Source organism: Ornithorhynchus anatinus, chromosome 13 (assembly GCF_004115215.2).
Source record: "Ornithorhynchus anatinus isolate Pmale09 chromosome 13, mOrnAna1.pri.v4, whole genome shotgun sequence".
Taxonomy (NCBI): Eukaryota; Metazoa; Chordata; class Mammalia; order Monotremata; family Ornithorhynchidae; genus Ornithorhynchus; species Ornithorhynchus anatinus.
Window position 1 is genome coordinate 37,844,555 of NC_041740.1, and position 21,967 is coordinate 37,866,521.

A 21,967-nucleotide genomic window follows, 5' to 3' on the forward strand; every position below is an offset into this window, starting at 1 on the left:
AGGTAACTAACTTAGAAGTGACTTGACCAAGGTCAAATGGCAGAGGCAGAATTAGAGCCCAGGTCCCCCGATTTTGGGCCTGCATCACTTGTGTCCATACCTGCTTGGCACTTAGGTAACTTCATTAGTTCATTCCTTCAATCATATTTATTGAACGCTTACCGTGTGCAAAGCACTGTACACTTAGCACTTGGGAGAGCACACTATAACGACAGACACATTCCTGCCCACAACGAGCTCACAGTCTAGAGGGGGAGATAGACATTAATATAGACAGATAAATAATAAATATAAATAATAACTTACCTCACTTTCCACCTCCACGACACTTACGTGTCTTGAAACTTGATTGCTTCCCCAAGTGGGAATGTCTTCCGTTTGCTTCCTCAGCTAGACTGTAAGCTCCTTGAAAGTGTGGGGGTGTCTCATCTGCTAACACTGTTGTCCGCCCAAACGCTCAGTACAATGTTCCGCACACAGTAAGTGCTCAATAAACGCCATCCATCAACCGCTTCTGCCGAGTTAACTTCAGTATCACCACCCTTTGGGACAACACAGCCAGTTTCTCACAAGACAGGAAGATTGTCGGTTCCTTAAGGTGGTGGTGAATTCTACTTTACTCTCCCAAGGAGTTTGGACAGTGCTCTACGGTGAGTGCTCAATAAATACTAACCAGGTTATATTGCATTTCCCCAGTGCTTTTTATATTGGTTATATTGTATTTTCCATCAAGCGCTTAGGACAGTGCTCTGCACATAGTAAGCGCTCGATAAATACGATTGAACGAATAAAAAGAGTTGCTATCGGAGTGATCCAGAGGGCTGTGGGGAATAGGGAGTGTGATTCCAAAAGGAGCTCTGGAAGTGCTCTTAGGATACGTCTAGCAATTCTGCTTTACTGCACTCACCCAAGTGTTTAGTACAGTGCTCTGCTCACAGGAAGTGCTCAATAAATACTATTAATTGGAAGGATGCCAACTTTTCACATGCACTAGGCATGAAGGGAGGTGGAAACAAGCAGAGCAGGGCTGAAGAGCCGGAGAGACCAATGACCAGCGGCTTCAATGAGAATGAGATGTTACAGCTTTGTCCAAAAACAAGGGCTTAGGATTCAGGCAGGTGCAGAAATGAACACAGTAAAGCCTATGCTATTTGACTTTTTCCCCCATCTAAGAAATTCCTGGAAAGACACAAGAATATCAGGATATTACCTTGAGATCTTTACATTCAGAATTACCCTGGAAGGGAACCCAGGAGAGCGGTGATAGTTGCGTATCCTTGGAAACGATGGCTCTGCAAGAAGGACGTGGCCTAGAGGATCTGGCACGACGGCCCTAGGAGCCCGAGGGCCGGGGTTTTAATGTGGCTCTGCCACTTGCCTGCTGGGTGACCTCGGACAAGTCACTTAACTTCTGCTTCCTCAACTGCAAAATGGGGATTCAGTACCTGTTCTCCCTCCTACTTGACCGTGGGCCCCACGGCGGACAGCGACTGTACCGGCCTAATAAACTTCTATCTACCCCAGTGCTTTCAACAGTGCTTGACACATAGGAAGTGCTTAGATTACACAGAAAGGCATCTAATAGTAATATTTGTTAAGTGCTTACTCGGTACCAAACACGCGGCACAGTGGATAGTCTGTGAGCCCATGAGCCAGAAGGACCTGGGCTCTAATCCCAAACCCTATTACCTGTCTGCTGTGTGTCCTTAGGCAAGTCACTACACTTCTTGGTACCTCAGTTACCTCATCTGTAAAATGGGGATTAAGAGTGGGCGCCCCACACGGGACAGGGACTCTTCCAACTCGATAACCTTCTATCTACACTAGCACTTTGAACAGTGCTTGCCACATGTGCTTCACAAATACCATTATTATTGTTTTTATCACTAATCACTAGGGGAGATACTAATCAGGCAGGACAGTCTCTTGTCCCTCATGGGGCTCAGTCTTAAAAGGAAGAACAGGCTGTGCATCCGCATTTTATAGAAAACGGGCAGAGAAGTTAAGCACCCCGCCCAAGATCGCGAAGCAGAGAAGTGACATATGCAGGATTAGAACCCAGGCCCAAGCTCTTTCCTCCAAACCATCTTCACCTAGACCGAAAGCCCCGTGGAGGAGAGGGACCGAGTCAGATATGATTATCTCATATCCGAAGCACAGTGCTCGGCCCACAGTAGGTGCTTTAACACCGCCGTAACGGAGTCTGCTAGAGGTTGGAGGCTGTCGGCCACGTCTCCTGCCAAGACAAAGGCCAACAAAATATTGATTTTATGTTGGTAATTTCTCTGGCTGCAGATGCAGAGCTTTGAGTCCACCACAAAGGAAGCGGATCGGAATTTCGAAACGTCGCCACGGCTTGGTCGTCGGGACCCTCACCCCCGCAGTCACCCAGGCTTGTTAGCTACCAGGTCAACGACCCGCCCGCGTGTGCTCGCCAGTGCTGCTCTGGAGCAGAGAAAGTTAAAGGAGCCTACTCCTGCTTCCCCGGGAAGTGAGAACAATCACGGGGATCCAGGGACGGCTGAGGAAAGGAAACAGGACTGGTTGCCGTTGACGAGGGGAGAGATGGAGAGGAGCCAGCCCCAAGGGTGGACGGGGGTCCTGGGTGGGCCTCGAGGAGAATACGTCTTGGGCGAGCACCCAGGAATGCTTCAGACAGGAAGTTTTGTTCAGGGGGAGGGAACAGAGGGACTGTGGCCGGAATCAATCCGAGAAGAACGTGCGAGGGGACAGGAAAGGATGGGTGTGCGGCCAATTCAGCGGCCCCTCGCGTGTCCACCCTCGCTCCCCAGCCAACTCAAGATGGGTAGGTGGTCGTAGGGCCGGAGGCAAGAGTCAGGAAGGACGTGGATGGATTGTGTGCGGCGAGGTTTCCTCCAACCGTTCGTGCGGTGATAAGGATAAAGCCACGGTGTAACTGTCCTAAGCCACGGCCCTTTATAAGACATCTCCAGGTTCAAAGATGCCCACTACCACCACTGCAGAACTGAAAGTAAACTAGATAATTTACAACCAACAGTTGAAAGGTTAAAAAAAAATGTATCTATATAAAATGGGGATTAGCAGGGAGGAGGGTTCCAAATTCCTGACTCAATTAGAAATTTTTTTTATTGTTCTGAGAATAAAGGACCCGAACACATCAGGCTGTTCACAAAAATAACCCACAGTACCCGGCTAGGACAACAAAGCTTAGGTGGTGCAAAAAAAAAAAGGAAAACACATTAGTTGATCTTCTGGGAGGATATACCTTTTTATGCATTTCTGCTTCCAACTGTGGTTCACAAAACACACGGCGTACATTGATTGTTCCGAGGGGCACCCCCGGGGCGGCAGTGCCGGCTGGGGAAGGAGGCGACTAGCTAGCCGTCCGTCCACGCCCGGCCCTCGGAGCTCCGGGGGCTCAAGGGCGGGGGGGGGGGACTCGGCCCCGGTGCTCCCGCATGGATGGAGGGGAGGCCGGCGTTCCCTGCCCGACAAGAGATTCCTTCGGAGACGGAGGATAAAAACCATACATCCTTTTTATTGTTAAGTCATAAAGAGGTATCAAAATTAAAAGAGCAAAATTACAGGGGACTTAACATAACTACTTGGGAGGAGGAGGGTGGGAAGAGGGCTAGGCGCAGGGCAGAAGAATTCGTGAACGTGGGCGGGGGCCGGGGGGGCGGATAGGGGTAGGGAAGGGGCAGAGAACAGTGAGCGTGTGCCGGGAAGATACTACGGGAGAGGATTCATGGTGGTTCCATCTCAGACGAGCGCCTAGGTAAGGAAATAAACCGGACAAGAGTGCTAAACCCCACTATGTGCTTAAGAGTCGTCCTCGCCATTAGCGCTGTCTCTGTCATCCTCTCCTTCCTCCGCTTCTTTCTCATCATCCTTGATCAACTCCAGCTGCGAGAAACAGACACAAAAGCGCGGGGGCGTTAGGGGTCCGCCGGCGGGGGTCCCGGCCCCGCCCGCCGCCACCACTTCTCTTTCCTTCCCATGGTTTTCACCTGGTCATCCCCCCGATCTTCATTATCATCATCATCCAGTAGGTCCCCCTCCTCAGCTGAGTCCTCTGCACCCCCCTCAGACTCCATCTTCACATTAGTCTCATCTTTCTTCACGGAGCTGCTGCTCTGCTCCTCTTCTGACTTATCATTCTTCATCTCTACTGGGGATGAGAAGGACAAGTCCGTCTGGGGGGCAAGTAATGTCCACGGGGCGTAGACAAACCCCAGCTAGAGCTCTGACCAGTGCAGCACGGGCCTAAACCAGGGTCCTTCCCCCTTCCAGCCTCCACCTGCGGGCCGCGCCCTCCGCCGCCCCTGGCCCCCTGGGTCCCCCCCCGCCCCGCCCCGGCCCCCTGGGCGCCCCCCCGGCCGCTTACCCGTTTGTTTGCTTTGCTCCTTCTCGATCTTCTCCAGGCTCTCCAGCAGGGAATCCACTTTCTGCTTGATCTGGGTCAGTTCTTTCTTGATGGTCTGAAGATCGTCGCCTTTCACTAAAACCCAACGAGACAGGAGCCGGGTGAGACGCGGGGCTGTGCCGCGGAGCCCGGTCCTAGCCGGGGCGGTGCTCGGCAGGGCGCCCCCCCCCCCCCCCCCCCGACTCCCCACGGGGCGCCGCAGAAGGCAACGGAGCCGCCGACCAGATCCAGGCCGGGGGATAAAGATCCGGTCAACTGCGCCCACCATACCGGTCCGGAGGTTTGGCGGCGGCAACCGTATCGGCCGGGAGCGCCGAGGCTCTGCGAACGGCAACGCGGGGCGCCCCGAGGGGCAGCGGGGAACCGTGACGAGTAAAGTCACGGTTGAAAAGCTCTGCCTGGTTCTGGGGTCTTGGTCAAGCGCTGACCCCGTGCCAAGCACCGTACTAAGCGCCGGGACAGACACGGTACGTGCAGATCGGACAAAGTCCCCACCCCTCGAAGGGCTCACGGTTGAAGCAGGAGGGAGAACAAGCATCAGACCCCCGTTTTATAGGAGAGGTCACTGAGGCACAGCCAAGTCACGTGACTCGCCTAAGGTCACCCGGCAGCAGGCAAGTGGCGAAGCTAGGATTAGACCCTGGGTCCCCTGAGTCCCGGTCCCGTGCTCCTTCCACTAGGGCTCCCGGCCTTCCTCCTAGCAGCTGGAACCTGCCGAGCACTGGCCCGGCTCGGCTGCGGGCTGCTCCCAAGTTCGGCTCGGACCGCGACAGGACCTGCCCGTGCTCAGCCGCGCAGAATCTCTAGCAGCAGAGAGAACTATAAGCCGCCAGCTGGAATTGCCTCACAACTCTATCCCTGTAGATTGCGAACTCATCGTGGGCAGGAATCCCGCCTACCGAGAAGCAGTGTGGCCTATTGGATAGAGCACGGGCCCGGGAGTCAGAAAGACCTGGGTCCCAATCTCCGGCTCGGCCACTCGTCTGCTGGGTGACCTTGGGCAAGTCGCTTCACTTCTCGGCTACCTCATCTGTAAGATGGGGATGAAGACCGTGTCCCACCTGATCCATCTACATCTACTCCAGTGCTCAGTACGGTGCCTGGCACGTAGTAAGCGCTTAACAAAACCATAAAAGAGAAGCAGCGTGGCGCAGCGGAAAGAGCACGGGCTTTGGAGTCAGGGCTCATGAGTTCGAATCCCAGCTCTGCCACTTGTCAGCTGTGTGACTGTGGGCAAGTCACTTAACTTCTCTGTGCCTCAGTTCCCTCATCTGTAAAATGGGGATTAAGACTGTGAGCCCTACGTGGGACAACCTGATTCCCCTGTGTCTACCCCAGCGCTTAGAACAGTGCTCTGCACATAGTAAGCGCTTAACAAATACCAACATTATTATTATTATTATTATTAAAAAACCAACCAAAAAAATCCCATCGTAATGTAGTGTATCCAAACGCGTAGTGCAGTGTTCTCTGCACATAGTAAGCGCTCAATAAATTCCAGTGACCGGAGGATACCTCCCACCTGGTTACCCACTCGTAGCAGGCTCAGCTCCTCCTACTAGGTTTCATTTACACAGGGTCAGGGTCAACTCCGACCACGCTGCTCTAGCCCCCAGAGGTTAAGATAGGCTAGCTGTGACCCTATAAGCCAAAAGGGGACTGAGAAGTTGGGCTTCTCCCTCCACTGTACATTCAGAGCGGTCCGGTGCTCATGTCCTAAACAATCACGCCATTCCAGGGGGTCGCTTGTGGCCTCTCCAACCCCAGGAGGTAAGTAGAGGGCCAGGAGGTAAACAGAGGGGACCAAGCTGTACACACAGAAGGCTGGGGCAGCTGTTTCCGAAAGCAGCCATCTCCTGCCAAGGCTGAGGGGGAACGGAGGGACACGGGGGGACGTGGTCTAGATTGTCAAGCTGAGAAGCAGCACGGGGGGAGGGAGAAGAAGGCAGGCAAGCAGGCCGGGCGGACCGACACCATAGGAAGAAGACCCGTCCCGGTCGGGCTTTCTCGCTGGGGCCCGCCCAACCCCGGCAGTTCTCTCGGGCCCGGTACGCTCGGGCCCCAACGCCGACTCTAGCTCCAATAGGAGGCTGTTTTCCGGTGCACCATCTCCACTTCTCTTCCCCACTCTGATGAGCCGTAAGGTCAAATCTGGCTCGGCCATATGGCTTCCGAGTTCTACTCTACGCAGAAATGCCAAGTAGATGGGAAGTATGGAGAGGGATGTGAGCAGTCGGGATTCCGGGAGGAGAAGTCAGCGGGGGAGTTGCTGACAGATGTCCCTACGTTTTCCTGCCTTACCCTTATGGTTTCTACCTCCTCCCACCCACCCCCCACCTTTCCTCCTCCTATCTAGAACACCGTCAGGTATTCCATCTGTTTCTCCTCCACGGGGCCACCGTGACAGGATGTCTCCACTCTCCAAAGCCACTTGGAAAGAAAGGCCTTCGACACCAGTAATTCACAGCCTTCAGAACTAGCACGGGGCGGGGCAGTGGGCAAGTGGAGGATTTGCTTATTGTGCCAGGGTAGCCATCTCCATACCACAGTTAACAGGCACCTACCGAAACCTATTCCCTGAGTGGGAAGGCCGCAACTCTCGTCAGCCCCTAGGTCAGCAGCCAAGGCTCTGACATACCACCCATCTTCGAAAGGGGAGTTGGGGAAGGGGCAGAGGCGACTGGATCGCTTGGGTCAAAATGTTGGCTTTAGAAATACAGTGCTTGCGGATCTGCCCATCAATTTTTTGTGGGATGAATTTTGGCCTAGAGTCCCATTAAGTCTTGAGAGCTCTGTACGGCTGGAAACAACACAGGCGGTGGTGAGGGGAGCAGGGGTGGTTGCCGACTGTCTGAAAACGGGGCGGGCCGCCGAGAAGAATGGCCTAAGATCGGCTGTATCCATCCACACGGGCGGCCGTAATGCCGGGGAATGCCAGGGAGAAGGAAAACTGTCTGCTTGGTATCATGGCCCGATGGCTTCCCCGTAAGCTGGCGAAGTCAGAGTTGCCAGGGAAACAGCGGAAAACAAAACCAGTCCCCACAGCGAAGGCCAAGGGAGGAAGCTCTGCCCGCCCTGACCCATCAGCAGTGGCGGACACGCCAGCCAACTTGGGCAACCACTTCCCTGTTGAGGCGGTCGCGCCCAGGAGAGTCGCCCACTACTCCTAGATCCTGCTGTACCTATATTCCCTTATTTCTGAGTCTGCTGCTTCTTTCCTTTCCTCTCCTCTAAGTGCAGCACATAGAAATTCAACTGCATCACCACAACCCTAAAGAGGAAAAGAAAAAAGTTCCCTCTCCCCTTGCGGGTATTAAAGACTTCTTTCTTTTAAGAAAGAACGCCAATACATTCCGGGAGAGCTGCAAAGCTGACAGAAGTTGGGCAGGACAACGGATTCAAAGAGGGACGGGAGGGAGAGTGCCAAACTGGTGTTTCCACCCAACTCGACGTCTTCCCTCCCCCGTGTACGTCGACCCAGGCGCCGCGGCGGGTGAGGGGAGCCGGTGGCTGGCGATACCTACATTTCCCGGATTTGGAGGAAGATCCCCGCTGTCCGCTCTTGGAGTTGAAGCCGCTCTTGCCCCGGCGGGAGGTGTTCCCTGATACACGCTGACGCTTGGAGGGCACCACAGCGCGGGCAATGGGAGGGGGTGGGGGGACCCGGGCTGGGTAGCTGTACATCCTAGAGGAGGAAAAAGGACTTTAAACCCCAGCCGAGAGGAGTTCAGGCATTACCTTCAGGGGGACCAAATTTAGACATTCGGTCCCGAGAAATGACCCCCGGGGACAAATTTCAGCCGGTGACCGGTAAAACTTTTACCAGCTTTTCCGGCTGGCCTCGGGTAGTTCACTACACCCAGGTATACTGTCCTGAGACCAAGAGTCGGCCCACACGGAAGACCACCCCCACCATAAGGACATTCCAGAATGGACTCCATTCACCACCTCCTATGCCGCGGGCCACCTGTCGCCATCCCAGTCACTCCGCTGGCCACACCTTCCTTCCGTTCAACCTCCCACAGACCTGTTTCACGGTCCGGTGGATGACAGCCCTCGGAGGGCAGCCAGAGGGGCTACTTGTGAAGGCGTCGGGAGGAGGGGCAGAGGAGCGATCCCCATCTATTCACCTCCCCACGCCACCCACCCGAGTCACAGATGGGGAGAGGGGAGTGGTATATATTCCTGCCTTGAGCCCACCACCCCTTCTACAGCTCTTGCTTGTAAAGAGGAGAAAAGTTGGGGCAGGGGGTCTCAACGGGCAAGAGTTCGGGGTGCTACTGCTTAGGCTGCTTTACAACAGAGGTCTGACTTAAAATGGAAAACCTAATCAAAATTTCAAAACAATATTTAGCCAATAAAATTCAATGAAATTCTGAGTGCGAGGGAGTGACAGGAGGGAACCTGCTTAAACTACAATTCCAAATGCTGTGAGAGCCACTTGATTTCAGAAACAGATTTCCGGCAGCGGGTCGGGAGGGCTATTAGCACTTTTGAGAAGTGCTTCTCCACCTTTCCCAATTAGCGTTCCACCGGCACAATTACCGGCTCGAGAGGCCTGAATTAGTACTCAACCTGCATACGGCCCTGTCCTTCCCCGTTGGCCTAATTCCCCACAAACCAACCATTTGGGCATCGGTGTGCTTCCTTCGAGATGAGTGTGGCTGTCATCTCTAAAGGGTCCATTTGCATATTTCTCTTTCCTCCCAATATCTTCTCTGTATCTTTCTGTGACTCCCACTCTCTTCCTGAAGGCCCCAGGGAAGGCAGTTGATCTTAGGCTAGGTTTGGGCCAGGATCCTTACTTCTGCTGGGTTAACCCAAGCATTGAGTGAGGTGCTTAGCATTCAGCAGGCGCTCAATAAATACCACCGGCTGATGGCACGGAGATTTCCAAATTCCATGTGAAACGGAGGGGATGGTGCTCCCACTTAATTCTCTCACTTGTGCCTTCCTGGAATAAGATCATTCCTGCAAATGGACACTCCACAATGGAAAAAGGGAGCCGTCCATTCACCGTCACCATGGGATGCCGTGTCCTTTGTCAGCCTCCTTTTAAAATCCTGTCCTTTGCCTCGTGGCTCACTTTAAATTGAGGGTCAACCGTTCTGAGGTGATTCCTCCTCCTCCACTCTGGTTCACCAAGAGTCGTTGCAAGCACGGCCCCCTCCCCTGATCCCTAAATTACCAGAGCCCAGCTCGGATGGTCTACTGTCCTGCGGACAGCCTGGAGCAGCCATCAGCCTTTTGGTTGTGGGAACCAATGCCTTTCCCTGAATTTAGAGTGCACTGGTGCTCTTAAGACATGTAGGAAGACATCAGCCCCTCTGAACACTCTATACTCTTTCGATCACCCAAAACAGACCCCGTGGCAAAACGCACGGCCCCGCCACGCTGCGTCCACACTCCCCAAATCACATTTCTAGCTAACGCCAGTGCACATCACAGGGAGCGGAATGGAGACGTGAGCCCCATAAAGGGGGAAAACATCGGTCTCCTGCTATTTCCAGAAGAGGAACCCGGCCTTACTGCTATGGCCCGGCATTAAATAAATTCCGTTGGAGAAATCAAGGAAAAGGTGAGTGAACCCTGGCGATGAGGGTGCTGGCCTACCTCTCAATACTAACAGACCTCCTTACTCCGCTCTTCAAAGAGCCTGGGGAAATCCCAGCCTTTGGGGAGGGGGGGCAGCAGGTCCGGGGTTAACTCAGGACTCAGTGCTAGAGATACCAGGAGGCCTAAATTAGTCCCGACTCTTCAGAGACGCTTGCCTCCAGGCAGAAATGCCCGGTTAAGCTTTTGGTGGAGGACTGACCCGCAGATCTCGCTAATGGGGACATTCCTCAGACTGCAATGGCCCGGCCCCTTATCAGAGAAGCGGAGAGAGAGCATGGGCCTGAGTCAAAGGTCCTGGGTTCTAATCCCAGGTCTGCCAACCGCTTTCTAAATCAACTTGGGCAAATCACGTCTCCGCGCCTCGGTTTCTTCAACTGTAAAATGGGGATAAAATACCCACTCTCCCTCCTCTACTGTGAGCCCTGTTCAAACCAGGGACTGTGTCCTACCTAATTAACTCGTACCTATCCCAGAAAAAAAAGGGGGGGGGGGCACCTTAATGTGGCCTCCAAGGATAGGTCCCGCCTGCTGGAAGCGGTAAGGGATACATCTGGAACTATTTCAACATAATCCTTTGGACTAAGCTTACCCCAGTACAATGATGTCAAATATTTGCCTGGCTGCTCTAAGCCCCATAACCCTGTCTACAAAAAGCTTTGGCCTCCACTGAGCGGATGATCTTAAGATGACTTTTGGAGGGAGCAGGGCGAGAGAGAGAGAATGTTGAAATTTGAAGTGGCCCTCTGGAAGGCTTAAAGTAAGAACTTGGGGTGGGACTGAAGTACGATCTGTTTTCCCAGAAAGGGTGTTAAAGGCCAGGCCTGGCGAGAACACAGCCGCCATGTTAGAGGGCAACTGACTGCGTCTGAAACTTGTAGATGGCAGGAGGACTGACGCGGACCTGAAAATTTCTAGGTGGCTGATTGGTAAGTCTGCCTTCTGTGTTCCTGGGGGGCCAATATCAGGGGGTCGAGGTCTTAGATGGCATTTAAAAGGCTGGTGTAGATGGCAGGTTTAATCCCCCATTTTGTGGGACACTAAAGAGTCCAAATGTTTCCACTTAAGTTCCACACCTTTCAAATGAAAATGAGCTGCTTCTATTCAGCCTTCCTACAACCTCAATCTGCTCAGGAGCCAGGCTGTGGAAATGTAGGCGAGGGTCTGGACACAACTGAAAGTTGAGTTGCATCTCAGTCACCAGACTGATGGGGCCATTAATGTCTAGCTGGTTCCAACAAGGAGACAAACCAGAATCGCTTAAGCCATTTCTCCTCATTCCCCACGGCCTGGTCAAAGCCGACTTCTTACAGCAGCTGCCAGGGCCCGGAGATCAAATCCCCTGATGCTGATGACTTTCTCTCTCATCTCCCAATTAGGACTTGGGTGACATTTTAGTTTGGAGTCGGATTATTGGTATTCCCCGCCTAGCGGAGAGTAGGCATCTGCCAGGCTGAATGCCCTCTTCCGAGTCGATTTTAAACCAAACTGAAAGTGCCTCTTGGTTGATGAATGTGTCCCCACTTGGTAGTTTCCAGGCCAGTGCCTGCCCTGAGGTCTCAACCTTTTGAGGGGATGGGAGAGGTCTAAGCCGTTCATGTAGAACATGGCCTGGATATACCTTCAAGCCACGATCTCCCCGTCCCACACACCGGTCTGCCGCTCTCATCCCTAGGACGGCAAGCAGTGATTTCCCCAGGGAACATACTCCCTACATCTGTATAACATAAGCCCCATCTGTTAACTGTCCATTTAAAAAAAAAAACCAACAAAAAACGGTATTTGTTAAGCATTACATGCCAGCCTCGGGGAGGCTGAGGAAGGGTCGAGAAGAATGAGTGATTGTTGTGATTACTGCTGCTTTACAGAACAGTCTTCTCCTCTATTCTCTTCGTGCAACTTAAGATGTCCATCTTCTATTTTTTAAATGGTATTTGTTAAGGGCTTTCTATGAGCTAGGCAGTGCACTAGACACTGGGTTAGATACAAGCTAATCAGGGTGGACACAATCCATGTCTCACATGGGGCTCACAGTCTTAATCCCCGTTTTGCAGGTGAAGTAACAGACACAGAGAAGTTAAGGGATTTGCCCGAAGTCACACAGCAGACAAGGGGAGGGAGTGGGAATAGAACCCAGGTCCTTCTAACTCCCAGGCCTGGGTTCTATCCACTAGGTCATGATGCTTCTTATTTTGAAAGACTTCACATACAGGAGGAAATTCTGAACCAGTCTGATTTTCCCTGGACACCTACCAGGTTACAAGAGTCTTTGAGGGGCTCGGTTACCTCCATCCACGGAGAATCGATTTGGAAGGCTCAGGTCCATAGGGATTATTTTAATACTGCGAACCCTCCAAGCTCCTCCTCTAGACTGTAAGCTCCTTCTCGGGAGGGAACACGTCTACCGACTCAGAGCGTACTCTTCCAAACGCTTAGTACACTGCTCTGCCCACAGTTAAGAGCTCAATAAACACTACTGAGGCATGTTACTACGTTGGAATTGCTAGACTGCAGGCTCTGCGAGTGCGGGGCTCATGTCTACTATCCACCGCACCCGCTCAAGCCCTTAGTGCATGCTCTATACCCAGTAGGTGCTCAATGAATTCCACTAAATGACAGAGTGCTCAAAGATGTGAGATGCAGAATCTTGTATTCTGTCAGGAAGGTTCTCAGTTGGGCTAGACCCCACCAAGTTCCCAGGCATTCCATCTTAGAATTCAGCTAACGCCTCCGAGGGCTCGGCCGTTTCAGTCGTGCTCTAGTTCCGCTCTTTATTTACCTACTTTCTAGATATCGTCTTTGCCCAGGCACTGACTGGATTAAAGCATCACATGAATAAAATACAACACTCAAGTCAGTCCAAAAGGCAAAAATCAACACTTCCGGGTAGGGGGAGGACCAGAAGCGGGTTATGGCATTAGCTAGATAACCTCTCCCGACGATATTGAGGGCTCGGGAGGAGCCCCCGATGGCAAATGACTGTAATGTGCCCCCAGCCTGTGCCTTTAGAAGGGCTGTTACGCTGGGGAACGTGGCTCAAAGTAAAAACTCCAGGGCTTTCTCCAGGGCTGACCCATTGGGGATTGAAGTTTCCCTCACACACACTGTGGCTCTCTGTGGGGAGGTCCTGGTGCTCGTGCCAGACCGAGGAACCGTTTGGTGCTTTTTGCCCCCCTTCCCCCACCACAAGCCTGGCAGCCCCTCCCAGGAGTGGCTTGAAACTGGGGGGTTGTTGGGTCCTCGGGACCCAACCCATTTAGGGCTCCGACTCCTGGCTACTGCCTAGCGTCGAGCCAAAGGAAGGGCATCCAGGTTCACTCGGACCACTCCGTCTATCCGAGTTTACGGTGGAAAGCAGTGTGGCACAGGGGAATGATCACGGGCCGGGGAGCCAGAGGACTTGGGTTCTAATCCCGGCTCCCATCCCTTGTACGCTGTGTGATCGTGGGCAAGTCACTTCACTTCTCTGAGCCTCGGTTACCTCATCTTGACAAAGGGGATTAAGACTGCGTCTAGCCTGTTTATCTTGTATCTACCCCAGTGCTGGTACGGTGCTTGATATAGAGAAAGAGCATGTTAGCTCATTGTGGGCAGGGAATCTATCTGCCAAAGCGATTGTATTGCACACTCCCTAGTTATATCAATAATTGATTAACAGATACCATTAAGGGGGAGGACGAGGGGGCAGGATGTCCGGAGATATTCGCTGAACAGCCTCTGACACTAACTACAGCAACTCTTTGAGACACACCATTCCGGGCCCTGCCCACCGAGGCACAAAAAATGAGGCCCCAATTAAGGCTCGTGTGGGGCTGGCCCAGTTCACGAGAATCCAGGGCCTGGGGGGCGGAGGGAAGTAGTTCCCCAGGTTAACACAACTGGACCACTGGGCACAAGTTTCCAGGCTTCTTCCAATAAGGGGAGAGAAGCTTTGTTTCAGGAGAGGACAGAAGATGATCGCGGAGAAGGTAGAAGGTGACTAGAGAAATCTGACGGATAAATACTCTCGGTTCCTCCCTGACGGGCTTCACTATGCATTTTGGAGAGAAGGCGGTCGTGAAGTTGGAAGACAGATGTGTACACATGCACAGTACTGATCAGGGAGCGTGAGGCTGGTGCAAAATTTCCCTATCGGAGGCTTGTCGGAAACAAAGCCCCCGGGGAGACAGAACAGAGTTTACAGTGGTAATAACCTAGGATAGTCTGTCTTGCCTAATGATAACAATGGAATTTGTTAAGCGTTTTCTATGTGCTAGGCACCGTACTAAGTGCTGGGGTGGATACAAGCAAATCGGGTAGGCCACAGTTCTTGGGGTTCAGAGTCTCAATCCCCATTTTACAGACGAGGGGACTGAGGCCCACAGAAGTGAAGTGACTTGCCCAAGGTCACACAGCAAATGGCAGAGCCGGCATTACAGCCCACGACCTTTTGATTCCCAGGCTCACGCTCTATCCACTATGCTATGCTGCTTGAAGACTGTACTTTCGGGGGCAACGTTACTTTCCAGGGAATTGACTAGAGGGTGGGGTCACGTGACTGGGGGCATCAGGGATTTATTCTGGAATGAGGAACTCTTTTCATGCGGACTCTGAACCATGAAACTCTCGGAGTTGTTCATCAGCCTAAGAATCCCAAAAGAGCTGTGGGCCCGGACTGATTTATGTCACTGAAATGCCCAATACTGCTCTCCAGTATATCCCTCTCCACTCTCCCCAGATGTGAAATGTGAACATGTGAAAGCTGAGGGACCTTGGAAACTTATGGAGGTAAAAGAGCGAGAAAGAGAGAAGGGGGGGGGGGTGGGGAACTAGCATACCCAACCCCCCACCAAAGTGCTTCTCCTTCATCCTAGCCCCGACTCCCCGGAAACCTTCCTCTCCTTTCCACCACCTGATCTGAGCCACTGTCCATCCCTCACCACTAACCTAAACTTGATTACTTAGAGATCCCTGCCATTTCCTACACATCACCCCGTTCCTTCCGGATTCTCCACCGTGGGATCTCCAGACACGTCCTTGGTTCTTCAAGGACACCAACCCTCCTCCCTGCGGCCCCCATCTGAACTTCAGCACGTAGAAGCTACAAATTACAATAGCACCGCTGATCAGCCTTATCGAGCTGGCCCAAGCTCAGGCTGCTAATTCAGTGTCAGGGCCGGGACAGGGACAGGGCCTCTTCCTCCTCAGTCCAAGGTTACTTTCGAACACAGAAGCTAGTGCAGGTGGGAAACTTGGATATGGGGGGAGGGGATGCGAGGCCTGTTGTTCTCCCTCAGAGAACACTCCTCCAGGGCACCTTCTTCCTCCTCCACTCATTCAGTCAATAGTATTTATTGAGCGCTTATTATGTGCAGAGCACTTACTAAGCACTTGGAATGGACAATTCGGCAACAGATAGAGATAATCCCTGCCCAATGACGGGCTCACTGTCTAAACAGCCTTCAAGGCATCTGATTTCTGAGAAGGTCGGAGAGATCCAATCATCCCTTTAGCCTGACTGCAGTCTCCTCCAGTCCCAAAAAGCGGCGCGGGGTGAGAAGAGGGGAACGGCATACGAAACCGACCCCAGTTCTGGCGGGCCCTGCCCCGCTTCCCCAAGTCCAAGACATTGGCAGCTTTTAACGGTAAACTATCGCCGCAAGCTCGGCCCCGTCGTTTTCAACCTTGGCCAAGAATGCTGCCCAACTTTCTTCAGATCCCTCGACCCGCCCGCTACTTTCACAAGGGAGAAAACGAAGCCAGTGTGCGGCAGTTACGTGTTGCCTTCTTAGATGCGTATGCGACCTCATTTTAGTGAAGACAGCAGGGATTCTCGACCGGGAACACGACGACCCTGTAATTCTTAGCTGTTCAAAAAAATGCTGTGCTAAGTGAGCTAAGAAGGAAGCTGGCAGGAACCGAATAAAAATATAAAGAAATGACACCTTAGGATCGTTTGGCTTCAAATGCGAAAGACAAATGAAGAGAGGAATCCATAAGCCTTAAAAGTAAGGAGTAGCTGGGGGGGAAGACGCGCCTTTCACCCGTCACCTAAGGCAGTCTAGTAGAGAGGGTCTGATGCCCATTTATTGTTATGGAGGCCACGTCATTTCTGCTGTGGCACCTTTGAAATTGGGCCACTGATGACCAATTTAAACTTAAAAGGCATCTAAACAAATTAGATAAGGACTTAATCGCTAACAAGTCTATATGTTCAAGGAGAGCATTTATTACTTGGACCCCGGTTTTGGCTGGTTGGTTCGATTGGTTTTGTGGTACTTGTTAAGCCCTTACTAAGTGTCAAACACTGCTCTAAGCGCTGGGGTAGGTACCATGCAATTAGGTCAGACGCAGTCCCTGTTCCGCATGGGGTTCACACTCTTCAGGAACTGCAGCCCCATTTTACAGTTGAGGAAACGGAGGCACAGAGAAGTTAAGTGATTTGCCCAAGGTCACAGCTAGCAACTGGCAGGGCCGGAATTAGAACCCAGATCCTCTTACTCCCCGCCCGGGGTCTTTACGCTAATAATAACGATTATGGTATTTGTTAAGCGCTTACTATGTGCTGAGCACTGTCCTAAGCGCTGGGGTAGGTACAGGGCAATCAGACTGTCCCACGTGGGGCTCACATTTCTTAATCCCCATTTTTACGGATGAGGTCACTGAGGCCCAGAGAAGTGAAGCGGCTTGCCCAAGGTCACACAGCAGACAAGTGGCAGAGCCGGGATTAGAACCCACGACCTCTGACTCCCAAGCCCGGGCTCTTTCCCCTCAGCCACGCTGCTTCCCCCCCAGTGGAGCCACACTTGGGAAACAATAGTCGGACGTTCAACTGTGGAAAAGCAGAGAATAATCCCTAGAAGAAAGGGATGAGCCTACCGAATTCTACTGCTTCCCACTGTTGGATTCTGAACGAGGAGCAAGGCCGAGCCGACACCTCAGCTATCATCGAGAGGACGTTAATAGCTTCGCCATTATTCAGGAGGATGGAATAGATGGTGGGGGGTGGGGGAGACTTTGGGCCTGACTGGAAGAAGCAGGAGGCTCTGGAGTCCGCCTGAGCAACTGAGAAGGCAGTCGAGCATCGGCGGATGCAAAAGGGCACCAAATCGGCGTAGCCCAGTTCAAAACGAAGATCGAGCTCATAGATCGGCCGGGCGGTATTAGAACCATGATAATTAAAAGCCAGCCAACTGATAACACCGTGGCCGACTAACTGCGGACAAGTGAACACAAAGGAAAATGATGAAGTCCTGAGGTGTCCGCTCAGTCCACCTGAAATGTTTCATTAACAAATCTTTCTCTGGAAAGCTACTCGGATTAAAGGGAATGATTGGATCGAATAATAAAAAATGGGGGGGGGGGGAGAGAAAAAAACCAAAAAACTTCTGATGTTTGAAGCCGGGGGCACTAGGATTTCATCGAGAGCACCAGGATGTGGACAGACTCCAGGCTCCTTTGCACGTACCTGTCGTAATAATCCCGTTGAAAGTCATAGTCCAGGTCGAAAGAAGAGCTGAAAGACAAATCCCCAAAAGAAGGGTCAGCGTGGGGATGACGGTATGAGGTCACAACAGAAGATGGGAAGAGACCCAAAGGACAGCAGACGGTCGCACTAGCACAGAACACACTCCCCCAACTGCCCCCCGACAAAGCCGTGTCTAGAGCTCCTTGCCTCCCAAACAGCTCCAGCCCAAAAGCTGAAGGGCAAGCCGGGGTCGGACTCGGGGAAGGAATAAAAAGGCTGCCGGCTGGCAAGTGGGACCGAACTAAAGACCCCTTGCCCACGACCACCCCTCCCGTTCTACCACATGCTCCCTGCGAGGACCAAACATCTCCAACCCTCCTTAAAAGAACAAAGAGACACTTAAAACAAATAAACAAAAACAACAAAACATCTCAGGGAATCCTTTCCATCTTTTCTGGGGCGGGGATGGGGAGGGGTGTCAGTAGAGCAAAGGAGGCTTGGAGCATTCTAAAAACCCACTCCTACAGACGTTCACACACAAACAGCCTTGATTCAGCCCTCCCCACATCCAGAAAACAGAGAGAGAAGAAGGTGCCCATGGATGGACGCAATTCAGTTATAAATAATAAAGTTTCCGGACCTGAGTAGAGGGGACGGAGAAGGGTGTTCTGGTACTGACCCGTACATCTCCGCTGCAGATCGCTTCACCCCTGCTTTCCCTCGGTTCACTTTTGGCTCTGCAGCCAGATTAATATCTGAAAGGAATAAGGCAGGCGTGACCATTCTGCTCCGGAAGAGTCTTCTCCCGGAAGCGTTCGGTTGAGGGCGCGTGACTTTCTGGCAAAGTCTTCAAGTGGGCCGTTACAACGTGGGCTGCTTCCAGAGCTAAATGCAGGTATATCCCTGAGTCATATTCTACCACCCTCACCTAAACACAAAAGCCTCGTCTTTAGACGCCATTCGTGTTGGCTGTGAGGCGTTCATGAAAACCCTCCAACTGCTCTGCTTCGTGCCTTCCCTACTCTGTTCGTTCTGGGTCCCGTCCCCCCGCCGCCCCACCCCCTTCCTTCCTATTTCTGGGTATAGAGGAACACGGCCTACATCACCTCTTCAGCTCTGCTGCCCAATTACAAAGTAACTGTGACTCAGGGCTCACAATCTGGCTGGTGTAACTTCTCTCACTTTACACTAGTCCTTTCTAGCTTTCCCCGGGGGCCCCTTTTCAGGAAATCCATTCGGACGTTTCCAGAGGCCCGAGACAGACTGGCAGAACACCCCATCCGGTACTCTTCTGTCCCCTACTCCCCTAGCCTTTTTTCTTTAACGGTAGTTGTTTAGCACTTACTCTGTGCCAGGCACCGTACTGAGCGCTACTAAGGGTCTGCAAGAAGGTAAAGGTACAGGTGGTCTGCCCACCTTTCCACTCTGAAGAGGCAAAGGATTCTGGGGCAGCAGGCAAGGAGAAAGAGAAGGTCGGTGACAGTGCCCCATCTCCTCAACCCCAACCCCGGGGGAAAGCATCCGCCTTCCTACTCCTGTAGTGGGAGGGGGTGTTCTCCGCACAGAGCCCGGAGCCCCAGGGGCTGGCAACCCGTCCTGCAAGAGCAGGCGGCCGCTTCCGTGCCAGCTAACAACAGTTGACAACCGCCCCACTTCACGGACGGTCCGGCAGAGCCGCCCTCGGCCCCACGCAACAGACTTACCAGGCAAGCAAAAGCAAACCCGAGAAACCCTGAACATTCTTTCCTGCTACCTAACGTAGATCGATACTCTCCCAGGGCAGCGGAGCAAGTGACTCGCCGTGAGGCTGGAGAGTTGTCTCCGTTCGGCCTGCTCGGCCTAGGCCAGGGTCTGTCGGGCCACGTCACTCCGAACGGCTCATCTGCCCTGGGAAGCGGGCACCCGTGGTCCCTGGCCAATCTCGCTCCTCTGTCTGCCCTGGAAGAGGCTCCTAATTTGGCAGCCCGCTAGAGGGTGGCTGGGCCTGAACCCTAGTACCACAAAAGCGGCCCGAGAAACAAGGTCAAGGAAATCCCCCCCGGGGTAGCGGCACCCTGTCCCAGCCCGTGCTCACCTAGCACCTGGCCGGCAATCATCCGTCCATCTTCCCCGGCCACCGCAGCCCGGGCATTTCGCTCGTTCACGTACTGGACAAAGGCAAAGCCTTTATGCACGGAGCAGCCCACGATCTTGCCATACTTGGAGAAGATGGCCTCTACGTCGGTCTTCTTGACAACCAGGGTGTTGAGGTTCCCGATGAAGACGCGGGAGTTCATGGAGCGAGGGTCTGTCTTGTTGGTGACATTGCTGGCCATGACGCTGGCTGACGGGGATCACGCCCGAAACTGTGAGAGCGGGAAGAGGGAAGAAAAACAAAACAGACGGCCATCACCATTTAAGAAGGTCAGCAGCTAAACTAATCCCACCCTTAAATCACTTTATTCTACGTGGTCGCTGCCCCTCGGGGATGGTCTGGAGCTTGAGTGATTCAGCAGCAGCAAGAGAATGGGCTCCATTTTCTGTCCGTGACTTCCTGGCCTTTAACTCTAGGAATCTTCTCTTTCTACTTGTTCTACTTTCCTGCTGTCTTCTTTGATCGCAAGCACCCCCTTCCACAGATGCCTGCCTACGGCTCTCCCCAGAGCATCCAGATTCCTCCTCATTTGTTAAGCTCTCGATGTAATCTCAGCTCCTTTCAGTTTAATGCCTTCGGATCCTCTCTTCCCTTTTACTCCTCCTCCACTCCCATGGCAAGATTTCTCGCTCCAAACTCCATGCCTTCTGAAGGGCCGCTTCCTGGTCTCTCTGTCTCTCCTCCCCCCGCCCCAAAACCCCTTTTCGAGGGCCTCTTAAAAACCTACTTCCTCCACACCCGGCACTTTCGCTCCACCTTTCGCTCGGGAGCGGGCACCCTGAACCACTCCCGCAAAGCAGGAGGGACAAGTTTGTCAATGTCGTTCCTTCTCCCACGGAGACTTAGTTTTTGCCCGTATGCCCTTTGTAGACATACGGTTGGAATGGCCACACCAAATGCAGCCAGCCAGGGCTCTAAGGCTCAGACTACTTTAGCACAGGAAAGGGCCTCTGATCAGCCCCATGCCCACAGGGGTGCTGACTACAGAAGGCCTACTTCAATGATGATGATGATGATGATGATGATAAAACCGCACATGAATCAGCTAACTACTCGGTGCACTGAGAGAATGAAATCAAGGAGGAGAAACTATCTTTTCCACTCATTAAATTTTGGCCCGTCAACTTCAACCGGTCAGTAAACTTCGGCCAACTCATGATGGACTGCTCTGGAACCAATCTGAAAACCCAGGCCTGTCTCAGGAATCCAGTGTGAGTATAAGTGCTTCAAACACGGGGGACAAAAAGATATCGCTATGCAGGGAAAGCCAAATGCTTTTCTTCCACGATCCCCCACCATCTTAGAGAGCTGTGACACTCCCCCACGTGCTTAGTACAGTGCTCTTAGTAAACGCTCAGTAAAGACCACCAACTGATTGACTGTGATAAGAAGCGAGCCCATAGACATGTACACAGAGAAAAGCAGGGCACGACCCCATCACGTCAGCCAACGACCGGGGGTTCGGAACCCCCAAATCCCTAAGAGCAATATGGAAAAGCTACAGGGCACAAGCTGCCTCTCTCTCTCTCCGGTCACCCCAAATAAAAACCAGTCGGTGGGAAGCAGGGACTCCCTTTCTAGGGGCTCCTCTCCCACCAGCAACCTGGAAGCTTGGATCTATATACACTCCATTCTTCTTGGCCACGGCTCCGGAGACTAGAAGCCCACAAGGAACAGGATCCTCTTTGCCAAACCCAGTCCTGGTCATTTGCTAGCAGATGATCTTGTCACAGCTTATTTAAAATTGCTAGTGTTAAACTAGGCCTTGCCAAACAACGCTCCACCTCATGGTGGATGAGGGAAAGGGAGGATCTCACTGGACACGAAAATCCCGATATTAAGGGGAAGGAACTCTGTCTCTCTGCCCCTTAACACATTCAAAGAACTTGGACGCTTCAAAGGGATGGTTTAGAAGCCGGCAACACAGACTTATCCCGGGCAACGCAATGCACTGAGTGTTCTGATGAGGATTTGCTTTAAAATATTCCAACGCATTACGGCGCTGTCCTGAATCTACTCGCTACATAGTAGAGTAGCATGTTCTTTCCCTCCCCTACAATGATTCTATTCACACTCAAGATGTAGCCTCAACTTTCCTCTGAGCCCTTCTAATCCTCAAGACCTAAAGATCAACCAAGAGCCTTTCCATGCCAGGTTTTGGCCTGAGGGAGTCTCCTCACACTCTTCAGCTGGGGTCAGCAGCCAAAAGCCTCCGGAGTCAGGACCCCTGAAGCGCCAGGATTTGATTTAATGTCGCGTAGTTAAATCTCTTCCATTCACAGAGGGCACTGTCCTCATCAAAACAAATTTAAGCCACACCCTTCTAGTTCACAGCACTGAGCAAAAATAAGAGGAGCCCATAGTT

General features: G+C 52.5%; 1 protein-coding gene across 7 annotated transcripts in view; it reads right to left on the reverse strand.

Moving 5' to 3' along the window:
• Positions 1 to 3,495: 3,495 nt before the first annotated feature.
• HNRNPC (heterogeneous nuclear ribonucleoprotein C) overlaps positions 3,496 to 21,967 on the reverse strand; it is a 33,731-nt gene continuing 15,259 nt past the window's right edge. For 3 of the 7 annotated variants that reach the window (XM_029077488.2, XM_029077487.2, XM_029077489.2), the window contains 7 exons: positions 19,543 to 19,813; positions 18,109 to 18,223; positions 17,469 to 17,516; positions 7,933 to 8,093; positions 4,370 to 4,483; positions 3,993 to 4,153; positions 3,496 to 3,888 (listed from right to left, as the gene is read on the reverse strand). In XM_029077488.2, coding sequence (XP_028933321.1) covers positions 3,805 to 3,888; positions 3,993 to 4,153; positions 4,370 to 4,483; positions 7,933 to 8,093; positions 17,469 to 17,516; positions 18,109 to 18,223; positions 19,543 to 19,783 — 924 coding nt within the window. In that variant the 5' untranslated portion in view covers positions 19,784 to 19,813 and the 3' untranslated portion in view covers positions 3,496 to 3,804. The remainder of the gene's footprint in view (positions 3,889 to 3,992; positions 4,154 to 4,369; positions 4,484 to 7,932; positions 8,094 to 17,468; positions 17,517 to 18,108; positions 18,224 to 19,542; positions 19,814 to 21,967) is intronic. The other 4 variants (XM_029077490.2, XM_029077492.2, XM_029077491.2 and 1 more) reach the window with 4 other exon arrangements.